General features: G+C 46.3%; 2 protein-coding genes across 10 annotated transcripts in view; one reads left to right on the forward strand and one right to left on the reverse strand.

The window, feature by feature from the left end:
* Positions 1-149: 149 nt before the first annotated feature.
* Positions 150-15,710, reverse strand: LOC113835722 (GSK3B-interacting protein). 7 transcript variants are annotated; one of them, XM_027416340.2, is made up of 3 exons: positions 15,579-15,710; positions 3,504-3,762; positions 150-1,891 (listed from the first exon to the last, which is right to left on the reverse strand). In XM_027416340.2, exons 2-3 carry the CDS (start codon positions 3,759-3,761, stop codon positions 1,730-1,732), a joined length of 420 nt encoding a protein of 139 aa, XP_027272141.1. In that variant the 5' UTR covers position 3,762; positions 15,579-15,710; the 3' UTR covers positions 150-1,729. The 7 variants fall into 7 exon arrangements, with proteins under 7 accessions (XP_027272141.1, XP_027272140.1, XP_027272138.1 ...); XM_027416339.2 differs by having other exon boundaries at positions 15,571-15,709; XM_027416337.2 differs by lacking the exon at positions 15,579-15,710 and adding an exon at positions 14,898-15,020.
* The window catches only part of Atg2b (autophagy related 2B), a 73,921-nt gene continuing 71,804 nt past the window's right edge, over positions 15,547-17,663 (forward strand). For all 3 annotated transcript variants that reach the window (XM_035445487.1, XM_027416331.2, XM_027416332.2), the window contains exon 1: positions 15,547-15,736. In XM_035445487.1, coding sequence (XP_035301378.1) covers positions 15,575-15,736 — 162 coding nt within the window. In that variant the 5' untranslated portion in view covers positions 15,547-15,574. The remainder of the gene's footprint in view (positions 15,737-17,663) is intronic.

Raw genomic sequence — 17,663 nt, forward strand, 5'->3', positions numbered from 1 at the left:
TTCCTTTATTCTGAATAAAGAAAAGAGTGACACCTTTCACTCATTTCAACTCAAAGTATAACATGGATGAACTAAAAGTATGGGCACAGGTCTTGCAATCAGTCATTTATCACAAAATGAACAATTTCAATTTTTAAACACACGATCACTTTATATTCAACTCAAAAGCAAGTAAACAATTTTATTCAAACTCTACAAACATTATTTTCTTACATTAGCCTGAGATTAAGCATGAAAAAGTTCAGCCCTAAGTTGGGCTTCGTTTCCCAAACATCATGCCAGCATGAGCGCCTCCTAAAGCCAAGTTCAAGCACCCGGTGATCTCCGCTGGTGTCGGCAATGCCGAGGGAGCCTAATTGTCCCGGGTCCATCCTGAGCCCAGTGCTTACCTAAGATAGCCAAGCCCTCTACCCCACCACCTTCCGTCACATGATCTGCAGAAGCTAAAAATGCCCAGTTGAAAACCCATGACAAAAACATCTGTGATGACGAATGTACCGAAGGTGCACCCAGATGCCAATGGCTGCTACTCATTTCCGAAGCAGCTGCTCTGGGTAACAGTTACAAAACAACACCCAGGTCCTTTCTGCTCGTCACTGGAAAACATGCAGCAGCATGAAGTGTTTTATTAAGTTTATAAACACCAGGGACTGTAATAAAATATAAAATACAGAGCATCTCTTTTTTAAATATCAAGTTTCTGAATGCTTCATTCGTCCTTTGGTTTCAAACCTTACAATGCACTCCTATCAACTGGACATGTGGCAATGAGACAGAGCACTGTCCCACTGCAGGGGGAGAGGGGGTGCTGCAGGGATACCAAAGCGCTACTTTATAGAAAGTAAGCGTTGAAGCAAAAATACTTTCTGAATATATATATGCATATATATATATATATATACTGTACATTGTAAACAAACGTTCAGAATAAGAATCAACACAGGCCAAAATATTGTTTCCTAGGAAACCAGGATCTCCTTCCTTTGAAATGATACACACTGAGGATACAGTGGGGCCTATTCCTCTATTTGCTCATGTGCTTAGATATCTTGGAAATGGGTCATTGTTACATTCATTTGCTAACGGTCTGTCCTCTCTAGGTTGGTTGGCTGTTGCAAAGGAGGAATAGGGAACTATTTCTGTCCCTGCCTTTCATTTCATCCTAGTTAAGTAACATAGAAGCAATTCATTTTCACCAGTCCATTTGGTAATGTGAGTAGATTAAGTGGAACAGTAAATTCCAAATTTGTGCAGGGGAAACTAGTTGTCAGTTTGTTTCCAATAAGGCCAGGAACAAAATAACCATTCCTAAAGTCAGTCCAAGCTAGTAGTAACCCCTGATTTAGCAGGCTGAATTCAGGTCTGAAGTCAGGTGATTCTGATTTCTATATCACTGTGCAAATCTAGGATTCCTATGTAAAAGAGTGCTGGCAGCATTGAAGCCCTGTAATAAGAGAATGAAATGCTGATTAGGCATTGAAATGTAGAGGCTGTGTGGAGAAATCAGAGTGTAATGATAGCGTTAGAGTAATGGCCTTGAAATTCCCTTAAATGAATCTGGAACTGAGACAATTTATGAGTCAATTATGATCTGAGTCAAAGGCCTACATGAGAGGGATGATAAACACATGAAGCCGACGGTGCACTTTCTACAGTGATTATATGCAAGGATGTCAAGTCTTATGTTAGCATTCTACACCAGCAGTAGCCCCACTGTAAGGAAAATGAGTCATGATTGCCCATCTCTTTTCAAAGCTTCCAGTCTCTGAAGCAGTGCATTTCCAAATGCTTCCCGGTAGGCGGGGCTGAGCGTGTCCAACAAGGAGTAGACTGTCTCGTGGTAAGGGGTCTGTAAATGATCCTCCACCTGGTCAAAAGCATAGCCCACCACCTACGAGAGAAGGGCAGCAGTGAGCGCTTATCGGCTTCCATCCTGGTACAGAAGGCAAGACCCACGTGTCTGAATGGCTCATTATGGAGTGACACTATTTCTCAGCAGAAGACATGCATTTCAAAACAGCCCTTAGCAAGCTATAGGGGTAGTGTGTGACCGACAGGCCACTCCCCGGAACATGCTTCCCATGGCGCTCCAAGAGGCTTGCTTTGCTCACCTTCCCCTTTCAAGTGATAAAAATCTCGAAAGCAACACAAAAGCAGCACTTCATTCTTGATATCTCAAAGTCATTTTAATCCTTATTTTTATTTTAAATTATGTGTATGTGAGCCTGTGTTTACCCAAGTGCAGTTGTCCATGGAGGCCAGAAGAGGGCTCTGGGCCTCCTTCCTGGAGCTGCAGTCACAGGTAGCTGTGAACTGTCTGACATGTGGGTGCTGGCAATCAAATGGGTGCAAGAGAAGTATGCTTTCCTAATCACAGAGCTCTCTCCAGCACACACCCTTATTGAATTCCACACGTAGTGGAGATCTACCACACAGAGGGACCTGCTTTCAATAAAGATACTAGTGACAGAGCCTCCCCACTCCAGCCTGCTGCTGAGAAGTGAACCCGGGGTCACATATGTATTGGGCAAGGGCTCTACCTCTAAGCACTTCCTTCCTTCCTCCCTCCCTCCCTCCCTCCCTCCCTCCCTCTCTCCCTCCCTTCTTCTTTCCTTCCTAAAGACAGGATCTTGCTACACAGTCCTGGCTGTCCTTAAACCCAGAGATCCACCTGCCTCTGCCTCCTGAGTGCTGGGAATAAAGCCGTGCACCACCATGCTCAGCCTCTGAGTATATTAAAAAAAAAAAAAAAAAAAAATGCCTGGCTGCTTTTTCTTTTCCTTAATTTTTTGAAGACACTCAAAGGCTGGGCATGGTGGCACACACCTTTAATCCCAGCACTGGGGAGGCAGAGGCAGGTGGATCTTTGGGTTCAAGGACAGCATGGTCTACAGAGTGATCCAGGACAGCCAGGGTTACACAGAGAAACCCTGTCTTGAAAAAAAAAACAAAAACAAAAACAAAAAAACCAAAATAACAAAAAAAAAATTGTGTTCACACATACACACACACTATGGCATATCATATCAGATGACAACACTGTGAAGTGCCACTTTTATGTGGGTTCTGGCTTGTATAACGTGCATCTAGTTGCCAGCCTTGCTCAGACATCTCGTATGGATGGGAAATACACTTGTGAAAGGCAAGCTAAGGTCTTTTAGCACAGTAACTACAAATGCACCCACTGCACAGAGCCCACTCTGGGAGATGCAGCTGTTAGCCACAGGAAGGAAAGATATTTGTTTGGGTGGTAATAATTCAAGTAACTGAACCAATACTTTGGAAATGTATTTACCCCTCAAATTCAACTGTTCTATGTTGATCAAAATTTTGACCAACAAAATACGGCCAAATTAAATTAAATTAACCAAAATTTGGGGGAAAACATTTACGTGTTTTTGAAGATACCCATGACTAGTTCTTATATAATGTCCTTCTCTATCCTTTCTGATAAAGTAGCAAAGATATGCTTTTCTCTTCTTCTAAAGATAAAAGTGCGTTACCCTGAGCCCTGCTTCTGTGAGCTCCAGGCAGTATCTGTTCCTCTCCTTTGTCTCCACATTGATGTAAGCCACATCATCTGCACAGCGCAGGCTTTTGGAGACAAACATACTGTTGACAGCAAAGAGAACATCATTTACAACTGCTTCAGCTTCTAGCCGCATGTCCTTCATATCTGTTCCTTCAAATCCATTGAGCTCGGAGCCTTCTTCAAACCCAGACATACTGCTCAGCTCCACGGGGTTATAGTCTGTCTCCATTCTGCAAAAAAGAAAAAGTAGTAACAAATATTTTTAAAATAGAAAAATACTCAAATTATATTTGATTAAAATAACTAAGCCTTACAATTGATACTCAGTACAAAACACAGGCTGGCAGATAAGTCACTTGTAAGTCACTTGTTATATTAGCATGAGGACCCAAGTTCAATGCTAGCAACTCATGTAACCAGCCCTGCATGGTGGCAAGTGCACCTGTGACCCCAGTGCTGAGAGTGGAGAGAGGACGAAGGTCAGGGCTTGTGGGTGGCCAACCACCACCTGATGGCCTCTGATATCCTTACCCATGGGAGTATCGCACACACAAACAGATGGGCAGTTATTTGCACGAGCATGCATACACACACACACACACACACACACACACACACACACACACACAACTAACATTTTTTTCAGGGAAAATACTGCCTAAAACCATTTCCAGTATTTTATTTATTTATTTATTTATTTATTTATTTATTTAGGTTTTTCGAGACAGGGTTTCTTCTCTGTGGCTTTGGAGGCTGTCCTGGAACTAGCTCTTGTAGACCAGGCTGGTCTCGAACTCACAGAGATCCACCTACCTTCCTCTGACTCCCAAGTACTGGGATTAAAGGTGTGAGCCACCAATGCCCGGCTCCAGTATTTTTTTTAACCACAGTAAAATTATAGATACCTACGAATTTTTAGAAAAAAAAAAACCCTTTCATTTTTTTCTCTAAAACTTGAAAAAACAAACCCAACTATTTATATGGACACACATGCTTGCCATGGCCTGATGTGGCTGGCTGTCTCCTTCCAGCCTGTGGGATTGGACTCAGGTCACTGGGCTTGGCAGCAAGCACCTTTATCCTCTGAGCTAACCTGCCAGACATAAATTGTCAACTCCCATTTTGATCTTACACCATTTTAGCTATTTTAGCTATTTCACTATGAGTACATAGATTTATTTATTTGAGACAGGCACTTTCTATATGGTACTGGCTGTCTCCTGGAGCTCACTGTATAGACCAGGCTGGTCTCTGCTCCCAAGTGCTAGGATTAAGGGTATACACCACGCCCAGTGAGTGCATAGTTTTAAATGTGTAATTGTTTCTCTAACTAGATGTTTGGGACACTGCAAAGTCACACCCATGTTAATTTTCAACAGGTGTCACTGAAGGGCAAAGCCTTGCTGACTGACTCACTGTTTAGGCACTTGGAACCCCAGTTTTCCAATCCCTTTTTAATTTTGTCAGTCTGAGAGTCGAAGAACAAGAACTCATTGTCCTAACATGTGTTTCCTGGAGTAAACACCTTTTCGGAGCTTACAGGTGGAAACAAACCCAGTTTGTGTGAAATCACACCTAAGCAAGAAGATGTATGTACCGAAAAATCTAACACTGGGTCACTATACTTCTTTAAACATGTCTCCCTTATTCAGTTAACACACCACTTACAATTATGTTTGGTTTTATAGATATGACCATTTAATGTAGTTTATAGATTCTCTTTGGTTCCTGGTGGTCTAGTGGTTAGGATTCAGTGCTCTTACCATCGTGGCTCTGGTTCAATTAAAAACAAAAACAAAAACAGTTTGGAAGGTTTAGCCTCTAAACACCATGCAACTCATGTCTTTATCTTGGTAACTATTCACCTCAGTTACAGACATCAGAATAATTATTACATGAAAAAGATGTTCCTAAAGAACTGTTTTACTCCTGTAAAAAACAGGAGCCTGGCACTGGCATGGACGTGGGCCTTGCGGGCTGGCAGAGTAGGTCACCACATGGTTCCTGGGCAATAATCAGCTTTAAGTTCCAAGGAGAAGACACCTAGGAGATTCCATGCATCCCATTACAACTTCTGATAGATTTGTCTTATCATGTCTTTTCATTACCTGGCTGCCCAGCAAGAATAGGGAAGTGTTCTTAATCACCACTATCTCCTTATCTCTGGCTCTAACTTACTGTTTTGTTGGCTGTAATGACTTTACTATTTATGGACTGCCTTTTCCGTTTCTAGGGAAAGCTTTTCTGAGGGGAATAATGCCTCTTCCCTGTTGAGTGAGGTCAGCTGGTGGGTGTGGCTCTAACTTACTGTTTTGTTGGCTGTAATGACTTTACTATTTATGGACTGCCTTTTCCGTTTCTAGGGAAAGCTTTTCTGAGGGGAATAATGCCTCTTCCCTGTTGAGTGAGGTCAGCTGGTGGGTGTGGCTCAGACTGACTCCATAACTCAGTTGTAGTCCCAATTAGTACATTGACTTCTTTGTGGTCTTTTTAGTCCAGTCATGGCACACTCTTGGCACACATCTTGAGACAAGGACAGGAGTCCAAGGACAATTCTGACAAGAGAACAGCAAGAAACAGAGGAGGAGCAGAGCCCAGCCAGTTTCCCCAACCTCTGCATTTTTCAGTTACTGGAGCCAGTACAGTCCCCTGACGTGGCTGGCCATGGAAGCATTCTCACTGCTTAATCTATCCAAATCAAAGGCAGTGGCTGGTCTGGCTCGCCAACAGCTTTAGGGAGGTAAGGATATCTTAAAGACAGAAGCCTGATGACGACGACGACGACGACGACGATGAATGTTTCTGTAGAACTGATTATCAATATGCGTTTGCTAGTAGCTTCTTGTTGCTGCTGCAACAAATGGCCACAAACGCAGTGGCTTGGAGCAAATGACCATCACCACAGCAACTGAAAGAGCACCTTCACTTTCTTAAAGTTCTGGAGGTACGAAGCATAAGATCAAGATACCCCCATGGCTTGCTCCTTTTGAAGGATTCAGAGAACTGAGTATTTCCTTGTGGTTTCCAATTGCCAAGGCCACCTGACTTCCTTTGCTTGTAGTCCCTTCCTGTGTTCTCCAAGGCTGCCCTAGCTATGGCTACTGCTGAGTGCCAAATCTGTTGGTAGCAGAGCAGTCAGCGACCCGGTGGCAGGATGACTGCACTGGGCCAGTTTCCCTGTGGGAAGGTCAGTGCTCTGTCCACAACACTGTGTATGCATTGGCCTTTCCTGCATGTAATGCTTCTTCTCCATTATCCATGGAGTCAGGCAATACATACAGCTTTCTGTCACAGACAGTTGTGATCCACATGTGGGTGTGTGGAACTGAACCCAGGTCTCTGCAAGAGCAACAAGTGTTCATAACTGCTGAACCATCTCTCCAGCCCTAATACTGTATCTTAATGAAGGGCTTTAACTCCATTTACCCATGTATCTATAATGTTTTGTCTGATTTCTCAGTTTTAGACAGGGCTTCATGTTACCTAGACTGGCCCTGACCTGCTTCATCTCCTGTCAGGGCTGGGATCCAGGCATGCACCACCACTAGGCCTGCCTTTAACCAGGTTGTCCTTTAAGACTCAGACTAGCAATCCAAAATATTTACTAGTAGTTTAAAGTCTAATTTGGGGAACAAGGCAGTTGTGAAATATTTTCACAGATATTAAAACCACAAATACAATAATAATCATAAACAAAGAAACATGCTCAAGTGTGAAGAGCTGATCTAGCCAACAACTCTATGCGTGGTTCAACTACAGGCTCTACCCAAGTGTCTCTGTGCTTGGGTAGCCATAAAACCTTTCTGGGCTCCTGGTGCTCTTATCTATAGAACAAGGACACTGGACAGTAGTCTCCACTGTGTGAGACCATTTATGCTGGGGCCTGACTCAGGGCAGTCCAATGGCACAAGGGGTTCTTAAGGGGAAGAAAGCGTTAGAAGGGTCTGCATGGGGTGAAAACAACAGTCTAGCTGGCTAGTCGTCTCCTCCTCCTCCTCCTCCTTCAGACATGTATCTAGGCTGCCCTCAAGCTTGCTATGAAGTGTAGGATGACCTTGAACTTCCTGCTCCTCCACAGTGCCGGGACTACAAGTATGTAATACTTGTAACTTTGTGTTTCTGGTAGTTGCTTCAGCATTTAAGACATATGCTTTACCACGATGTAGCTTTGACAGATGTTACGTTGCTCTTCATGTACAGGAACCTTACCAGAGTACACTATATAACCCTGGCTATTTTGTCACATGCTCTCCTCTATATACGTTAAAAACTCATACTGCATGCTAATTTTGCCTTTTTTGGGGGGCAGGGGAGGTTAAGGTCTCATGGAGCCCACACAGGCTTAGAACTCAGTATGTAGCCAAGAATGGGGTGAACTTCTGAGTTTCTTACCTCCACCCGGGGGGCCTAGGGTTACAGGTGTGAGCTGCCATGTCTTCTTTTGGCCTCTGTAGGCCCCTGTCCTCATGAGTGTATGCCTGTATACATACTCAGAATTAACAACAATGTTGAGGTAGTAGTGGCTGGGGGTGTAGCTTCATGTTAGAGCTCTTCTCCAGCACGAATAAAGTTGTGGGTTCAGTCCTCAGCACCACACATGCAAGCTAAAGCAATGTGACAGTTCCAGTGTTTAGTACTTGGTTATGGTTTGGAATGACATGTCCCCACAAAGGCTCATATATACAAGCCTGGTTCAGTCACAAGGCTTTGACCTTATCAGTGGACTTTATCCTCCTTGATAGAGCCTTGCTGGGGGATGACAGAAACTTTGTGACGTGGAGATTTGCTGGAGTCCCCCGAGGGTCTTTTCTCAGCTGTCACAAGGTGAGTAGCCCTGCTCTGCAGCCCCCCTCTGAATGACATTGTGCCTCATGTTAGGAGAAGCGACGCAGTCAGTCCACAGCTCCTCCGCTGGAACCTCTGGGGTGGGGCAAACGCAGCTCTCCTCCTCTTCGGCAGTTTATGTCAGATTCTTCACCACAGCAGTGAAAACTATCACATAGTCTACTTTCTCTACAGTACGAAAGAGCAATGCACAGATAGATGTGTGACACACTGGGAGACACTGGGCAGAGGAAGCAGAAGCACTGCCTCAGAAGCCAGGCTGTTCCTTTGACAGCTGAAGTAACCAGTAGCATCTGTTCCACAGAAAATGAGAAGTTCAAACTGACTTCATTTTAAATGGCTATTTAAAAAAAAAAAAAGGGAACAAAACAATCAATGCTAATTAGTATTGTTTAGAATCTTGGTAAAGTTCTAACCTTTTTTAATCTTTATATCCTATAACATCATTGACATTTGTTTTCTTTTTTTCTTTTTTCTTTTTTTTTGAGACAGGGTTTCTCTGTAGCTTTGGAGCCTGTCCTGGAACTTGATCTGTAGATCAGGCTGGTCTTGAACTCAGAGATCCAACTGTCTCTGCTTCCCAAGTGCTGGGATTAAAGGCATGTGCCACTACCACCCAGCTCTTATATTTGTTTTCAATGGCTCTGTCACACATATACTTAAACTTTTAAAAATTATTATTTCATATGTACAGGTGTTTTGCCTGTGTTTGTCTGTGCACCAATTATATGTAGTGCCCAAATTATATGTGCACCAATTATATGTAGTGCCCAAACAGACCACAAGAGGGTGTCAGAGTCCCTGGAACTTGAGATGGTGGGAACTGCCAAGTAAGTGCTGGGAACTGAACGCAGGTCTTCTCCAAGAGCTTCACTGCTCAGTCAGTGAAATGTATGATTTTAAGTCAGAGCCACTTGTGAGATGTCTATTTCTATTTCTAGCCTGATTTATAATCACTCTGCACTCCAACTGCAGCCACAACAGAGACACACACGTCACAGTAATGCAGAACAAGTCAACACGACTGCGCTGTATTCCACTGATTAAGGACAAGCTTGGGGTGAAGGTATGCAGGCAGGGTGTTAACCTGAGTTTTCAAAAAGAAACATAAGCAGTGACCCTGTAACCCTTAAACCAGAGGCTGAGGTTCCAAGAAGAAAGCACCAAAAGCACCAAAAAAATAAAATGCGCCCCCCCCCAAGCTAGGCAGTACTGATTCTTACTATATAGGTCTCCAGGAAACTGGATTCTTGGAACTATAAGCAGCGGGATATTCTAACCTACATAAAACAAATCCCCCGGGGCTGAGAGATGGCTCAGTAGCTAACACTGACTGATCTTCCAGAAGACCCAGGGTTTGAGTCCCAGCACCCATATAGTAGCTCACAAAAGCCTGTAACTCAGCAGGGTGGTGATGGTGCCCACCTTCAATCCCAGCACTCAGGAGGCAGAGGCAGATAGATCTCTGTGAGTTCAAGACCAGTCTAGTCTACAGCGTGAGTTCCAGGATAGTCAGGGCTACAGAGATAAACCCTGTCTCGAAAAAACCAAAACCAAAACCAAAACCAACCAACCAACCAAAGCGCCTGTAGCTCCAGTCCTAGGGGACCCAACATTCTCTTCCGGCCTGCTCAGACATCAGGCTCACACAGAGCACACATTCACACATGCAGGCCAAACACCCAATGCACATACAATAATTCAGAAAGCATCACCGCTTCCCTTTAAAACCATGACTGCTCCACCACCCTGGCAGTCCTCTGTGGCCAGACCTTCAGAGACCGGAGCTCCACAAGCACCATGTGCTCTTCTCCAGAGCCCCGTTGTTTGTAGGATGAGTCCGGAGAAGATCCTTAAAACACTCATATAAGTGACTCAGGGCTCCGCTTTCTCCATCTGTTGGTGACGTCTGGGCTGTGCTACCATTTCTGTTTTTAAAGATTCATGAAACTATCAAGATACTGACTGCTGGATCTTTTATTCCCCACTTTTATTTCACTAGACTTTATTTTATTGTATTGCAACTTCAGAGAAGGGAAGATTGGGAGATTCATCTGTGATGCACAGAGATGAAGGGACAGACATGTCCCTTCCTTCACAAGGAAGTGTCTGACAGAGCAGAGATCACCAATACTCACTTTAAAGCTAGCGTGGCTTTTAAGCTGACACCACAACCATCAGGTGGCAGCAGGAATGATATACTACCTTATGCCCTTTATTTTTGTCTTACATTTTACTCTGGAAAAATCCTCTCAGTATGACCAGCGGCAGTGTGCTGCTGTGCTCAGTGGGCTCCCAAGCTGACTGGCCAGGGCAGGACCCTCTGCTGGATGCTCTGGGACTCAGGCAAGAGGCTCCACATTCCTTCTCTCTGAAGTGAAGCTAACACTAAAACCTACCTTTAAATGGCGCTGACAGGGCTGGGTAGGGGAATATCACGACATGTTCAGAGTGGTGCTGGGTACACACCAAGTTCAAGAGTGATCCTGTGTGGTGTCACATCTGTAAACTCAGGATTCATGGACACGAGGCAGAAAGATGGTGAATTAAGAGTGCCATCTGCAAATATTAGCTCAACCTTGGTGACAATGAGATGTTGTCTCCAAAGGGGGCGGATCTCTTAGGGCTGGCTATATGGCTCAACAGTAGAGTGTTTGCTGAGTATGTGTAAGGCCCAGGTTTCATGCCTATCTCCCCACTCCTGCTTACTAGTACATATTACAAGTCTGTTTCTTAAAAATTAAAACAATTATTTTTAATAATTTGTATTCATTGGTGTTTTGCCAGCCTGTATGTCTGTGAGAGGCTGTCAGAAGCCCTGGAACTGGAGATAACAGACAGCTGCCATGTAGTTGAGGGAACTGAACCTGGGTCACTGAGCCATCTCTCCAGCCCTAAAGATTCATTTATTTATTATGCATACAGTATCCTGTTGGCATATATGCCTGCAAGCCAGAAGAGGGAACCAGATCTCATTATAGATGGTTGTGAGCCACTATATGGTTGCTGGGAATTGAACTCAGGACCTCTGGAAAAGTAGTCAGTGTTCTTAACCTCAGTGCTATCTCTCCAGCCTCCCACCAAGTTTATTTTATGTGTATGAGAGTGTTACCTGCATGTATGTCTGTGTGTCAAGTAAGTGCCTGGTGCTGAGGAGATCAGAAGAGGGTATGAGATTCCCTGGGACTAGAGTTAGACTGGCAAGCTACCAGATGGGACTTGGGGCCTCTGCAAGAGCAGCTAGTGATTCTTAAGCTAAGCCATCTTTCCAGTCCCATATGCAGTATTTTTTTTTTTTTTTTTTTTTTTTTTTGAAACAGAGTCTCATTATGTATCCCTTACAGGTGTGGCACTCACTACTTAGAACAGGCTAGCCTCTGCCTCTGGAGTGCTGGGAAGAAAGGTGTGGACCACCATGCCTGGCCCTGTTTGCTTTCAAAGTTTATTATTTTTAATTATTTGTAGGTGTGTGTCTCATGAGCTACCTGACATGGGTGCTGGGACAAATCTGGGTCCTTTGGAGAGCAGCAAGTGCTCTTAGCCACTGAGCCATCTCTTCAGTCCTCTGGGTCTTCTTCATTGGGATAAAGTCTCATTGTGTAGCCAATGGTAGCCTTTCTTGAATGAGCCACCCTCCTGCTTCCCAAAAGCTGTGATTACAGGCATACACCATCTTGTTCAAAGTTACCTTAAAAGGAGAAAGGCAGCTCCAGACCTTAAAACTCCAGGTTCCGTGCTCTTTACACATGCAGTGATGGCTGCTGCTGGGGCATGGCAGCCTTGACATTGTAGTCCTGTTCTGTACAAGTCTTTTTTTAAAAAAATTCACATTTATATATTTATTCCTCTCTCTCTCTCTCTCTCTCTCTCTCTCTCTCTCTCTCTCTCTCTCTCTCTCCCTCTCTCTCTCTGTGTGTGTGTGTGTGTGTGTGTGTGTATTGTGCTCATGCCATGGTGCTCCTGTGTAGGTTAGAGGACAACTGGGGGAACCTGGTTCTCTCCCTCTCCCATGTAGGGCCTGGGGGACTGAACTCAGGTTATCAGGCATGGCAGCAAGTGACTCTGCCTGCTGAACCATGTCATTGGCCTGTGATCTTTCACTGTTGTTTCAGACAGGGTCACATCAACCCAGGCAGGCTTCAAACCTGGTATATAATGAAGGCTGACATTGAGCTCCTGGTCCTTGTGTCTTTACTTCCCAGGTGCTGGGATCACAGATATGCTCCACCAAGTTCTCCCAGGCAACTCTTCAAAATAATCAACACCTCACAGTGAACTGTGTGGATCCCTATTTAGACTATTATTTTTATTTTGACTTGATGCACCTTCTAACCTGCCACCGAGAATTCTTTTGTAATTTTTACAAAGCTGACAGTATTTGGTTGAGTAATTATCTTCATCTTCCTCAGTGAATGTCAGGGTGCCAGCATTCTACACTAGGAACTTGCCAAAGCTAAACTTAAAAAAACAGTCCTATGACTTGGGATGAGTTTGAATCACATTTGAGCTAAAAGTTCGATGACTGTCCTTAAATCCTAACTATGCTGAATCTTGCCTAGAAAGGATAAAATGTACAAGGCAGCACACTTAACACTTTGGGTGTAGTATGCTTGTTATTGTGGATTTTTGTTTTTGTTTTTGTTTTTTTGGTTTTTCGAGACAGGGTTTTTCTGTAACTTTAGAGCCTGTCCTGAACTCACAGAGATCCACCTGTCTCTGCTTTCTGAGTGCTGGGACTAAAGGTGTGTGCCATTACCCCTCAGCTAATTGTGGGATCTTTCATCATCACTTTTTTTGGTGGTGGTGGGGTATCTGTAAGTGCAGGAATCTATGGACAGCCTGAATGTAATTTTATATTTTGTTCAGGAAACCGTGTTAACAACAGTCATAGAACTAAGCCCAAAGTCCAGTTCAAAACTTCCAAGGCCTGAATTAGGCAAAGTTCCATTCCAGACTTGCCACTTTGCTTTGCTTATACTACAAAGAGAAATGTCATTACTTGTAAGGCTTGGTCTCTCTTTGAGACAGGGTCTTCCCATGTAGACCAGGCTGGCCTTGAATTTAAGGAGAGCCGTCTGCATCTGCCTCTCTACGGCTGGGATTTAAAGTTTGCTTCACAATGCCTGGCAAGCATGCCTTATTAGTGTCAAAATATACCTAGAACCCAGCTGGTTCCAATCTTCAGTGCTAAATTCTGGTTGGAACAATGGAATCTGGATCCCTTGCAAAGTTCTTTTGGTGCTGGTCTGGCTGTTTTCACTTGAGTCTTCTAAGCCCTGCACCTGATACTGTAAGCAGCAAATTTAGGCCAGATTATCTTGTATTTCTCTTTATTTTACCAGGAGCACAAATCAGATCCTTGCAATGGTCTACGCTCCTTAAATCTGTCATCAGCACATATTCCGTCCTCTCCTCCCTCCTCAAGTTCCTGGAACTTACAAGCATGACTGCTGTGATGAGCCTTGCAGGTGGTGGTCTTGTCTGGAAAAGAACTCAGGCATCCACGTGTCCCACTTCCTCGATTTCTCCACGTCTCTAACTAAAATACCATCTTTTAAACATGAGAGGCCTTGTCTTACAACCGAGGTAAAGAGTCTGAGTGGTGTGTGGTGGTGCAAGCCCCAAATCTCAGCTTTGGAGAGACTTACGCTGGAAGACCCCTAATTTCTAGGCTAGTCTGGGTTACATAACAAGTTCAAAGCCGGCTGGAGCTACATAGCGTGAGAGTGTATCAAAAAAACAAAAACAAAAACAAAAGCCAAACCAAACCAAACCAAACCAAACCAAAAGAACCAATTCTGAGGATGTAGCATTCATGGACCAGAATTCCTTAATTCAATCCCCTCAGTCCAGGACTCCGTTTAGGTTCCTTCCCTGCTCGCATCATTTCCTTTCCCTCAATTCTCGAGTTTATGATATTAATCTGTTCACACCTGGCTGAGGCGGCAACGGCTCAGAGAGGGCAGCGATCGATCGTTCAAGGTGGCTCAGTGTCAAGTGTCTGGAATGTAACCCAGGACAGCAGACTTCCCGGCCTTTTAGGGGCTGCCTCAGCAAGGAGGCAGCGGTGCCTCGGCAGGGTTGTCCCCTAAAAGGTAAAAATACGGCTGCGCAGATCTCCCGGCGAGCACAAAGTCTCCGCTGCGGTGCCCCCTCCGCCCCCGGGGTCGCGAGGCGCCGGCTTTTCCCAGAGAACCCGAACGCCAAGTTTCCTGGTCGTCGGCGCTCTGCAAACAGCCAAGTACTACGCCCCGAGGACGCTCTGCAAACAATGCCAGCACGAGGTGGGGGACAACTTGCTGACAATAGGCACCGGCCAGAAGCCGGCCAGAAACGCCGAGTCTCTCCAGTCATCATCGCCCTGCAACCCGCGGCGCCCGCCCGGAGCACCACTTCCCGGAGGACGGCCCAGGCCGGACCCGCCCCCAGGCCTCCGTCAGGCCGAATGCGGATGTACGCTCGCATTCCGCCGCCACCGCGAGCTCAGGGCCCACGGCCCGCAGCCTGCGCGCCCCCTTACCTGCGAGCGCCCATGTTCCTCTCCTCTTCCTCGTACCGAGGCGTCTGGAGCCGGACTCGCGGCGCCGGCACCGCCCCCGCCCCCGCCGCCGCCCCGCCCATTCGCCGCCGGAAGTGCCCCTGCCCGGACTCTCTTCCCTGACTTCCCAGCCCCACAGTATGGCGTCACTTCCGCTTGCGCCAGTTGCTCGCGCGCGCGCGCGCGGGGGGCGGGGGAGGGTCGTCTAGGTCTCGCGAACGTGCCAGGAGCGTCTCGGCGGCGGGAGCGCGCCTCGTAGATGACAACAAATTTGTCGCGCAGAGTCGGAGTCCGCTTCGCCGCCGCCGCCGCCGCCGCCGCGCCGCCGTCTGCCCTCGGACCCTCGTGCATACTCTCTCCGGACCGACCGGGCGCTGTGTAAGCCTCCGGCCTGGGCCGCCGGGTTCCGCTCAGCGACCCGTTCCCGCCGGGCCTAGTGCGAGCGACGCGACGCGACGCGACGCGGGCCATGGGGTCGCCCTGAGAGACGGCGGCGCCGAAGCGGCATGCAGCGGCCACCGCGAACCTAGACCCCCCCGCAGCCTGGGGACTCCGGCCGGCCGGACCCCGAGGCGCCGCCTCTGCCTGGACCCCGGGTCCCATCCCGGAGTGGCCGCAGCGCTCAGCCCCGGCCCTCCCAGCCGCCAGTCCTCACCAACATGCCTTGGCCATTTTCAGAGTCTATCAAGAAGAGGGCCTGTCGGTACCTCCTGCAGAGGTACCTGGGCCACTTCTTGCAGGAGAAGCTGAGCCTGGAGCAGCTGAGCCTGGATCTGTACCAGGGCACCGGGTCCCTCGCCCAGGTCCCCTTGGACAAATGGGTAAGCTGCCGTCAGCCAGCAGGGCTAGGGACTCGCTCTCCTTAGGGCAAAACCCTGAGCGTTGGTCGTCCAGCCTCGGTGACGTGCGTTCGGCCCCTCCCTGGGAATTGTTTGGGTCCAAGCGCGGCGGAGCTCAGGGAAGTGAGTAAAGTGTAGCAAGTTTGCGCCTCTGTATCACGTGCGCCGACTTAAACGATATAATGGAGGCACACACCGGGCGAACAATTGAGTCCTTGCTTGGTGGTCTATGAAGCAGGGCCCAGGGAAGGAGGTGACCAGACCGCCTCTTGGGGCGTCCAAGGCAAACAAACCCTATCCTGTTGTATGGTGTTGGGAAAGATTAAAGATGAAGATGCGGTGTCAGAAATCCCCAGTTATTTATTTTGGTTTGGATGCTGCTTTGGTTTGCCTGGTTGTCTTAATACAGCATTGGGCGTCTGGAAAAAAGTTAGGCGAAGGCCTCTTCTGCCGGTTTGCCTCTTTGCTTGATTGTATGTTTACAAGGCCGGTTCGTTTTCGCAGCCCGCGAATGGTTGTGTGGCCCCAAGAGTGCTGTTTAGATTTGCCTTTTTACTTCACGTGATAAATCAATCGACAGATCGCAAACGCAAATGTTGCAAAAGCTCTGAAGCTGCAACCTCAGCCGCTTTTCAAAGAGCCTGTTTTCTAACTAGAGGCAGTGAGTAGATGGCAGTGTTTTCTGTGCTTCGTTCACAAATACAGTTGTATTCAGACCAACGGGTTAAAATGCCTAGTATTTTACTTAAAGTCCTTGGGTTTGTAGTGGCTTCTCTTTTCAATTGAGAAGCTTAAATTATGGAAACGCCTTTGCAGTTTGTGCTAAGGGGTATGACTATAGCATAATTATATAGAAACAAGGCAACATAAACCAGGGAGAGTACACATGAGAGTTTAAAGAGCTCTAGTTTGAGTAACAGAAAAACCCTGGCCTGTATCAGAGTAGTTCCAGGCTGTCACAGTCAGCTGAAAGATGGCAGGCATGGCAATTAACCCAAGTTGAGAAGTTATAAAAGGACAGTGCACTTGCTCCATGCATGCCAGGTACTGTTTCAGGCTGTTGTATACCTGCTTTTTTTTCCCCTAGTTTTTCGAGACAGGGTTTCTCTTTGTAGCTTTGGAGCCTGTCTTGTAGACCAGGCTGGCCTCCATCTCACAGAGATCCACCTGCCCCTGAGTGCTGGGATTAAAGGAGTGCACCACCACTGCCTGGCACTGCTATTCTTTCTTATCAGCAAATGGTAAACCTTTTTTTTCTAAGGTTTTTTTTTTTTTTTTTTTTTTTTTTTTTTTTTTTTTTTTTTCTTTTTGAGACAGGTTTATTATGTAGCCCTAGCTGCCCTGGCACTTGGCTATGTAGCCCAGAATTTATGTTACCCCCTCTCCCACTCCCCCCCCTTAGCCTCCCTGGTACAGTTTTGAATGGACTACCTTTTTTTCTTCTGTGACCAAACCATCTTATTCAGAGGCTTGAAGATGAGCAGGGGCTGAAGAGGTCAGTGGGTTTTGACACCCTTGGGGTAGATTTCCTTGGCTTCTGTCTTTGCTGAAAACCGAATAGGGAGTCCTGAGGGAGGGTTGGCTGTTGGTCAAGCTCTTGTAGGCATGACTTGGTGTGCAGTGCAGTACTCTTTAAAGATGACACATTTATAAATGGCGCTTAATACTTTGTCCTATGTCACAGCTACAAGTGTTACAACAAGAATTCAAATCTTACTCCTAAGCCCATGCTTCCTTCTTGTGGATGCAGCTGTACAAAGTTCAGGTTCCGAATTCAGTTACTTTGTATACTTGATTTTAATGACTAAGGACTGAGAAAAAGATGTCTACAGCCAGGTGCTGTTGCGCCATTACTCCCAGCACTGGGGAGGCAGAGGCAGGCAGATCTCCATGAGTTCGAGGCCAGCCT

Source organism: Cricetulus griseus, chromosome 5 (assembly GCF_003668045.3).
Source record: "Cricetulus griseus strain 17A/GY chromosome 5, alternate assembly CriGri-PICRH-1.0, whole genome shotgun sequence".
Classification (NCBI taxonomy): Eukaryota; Metazoa; Chordata; class Mammalia; order Rodentia; family Cricetidae; genus Cricetulus; species Cricetulus griseus.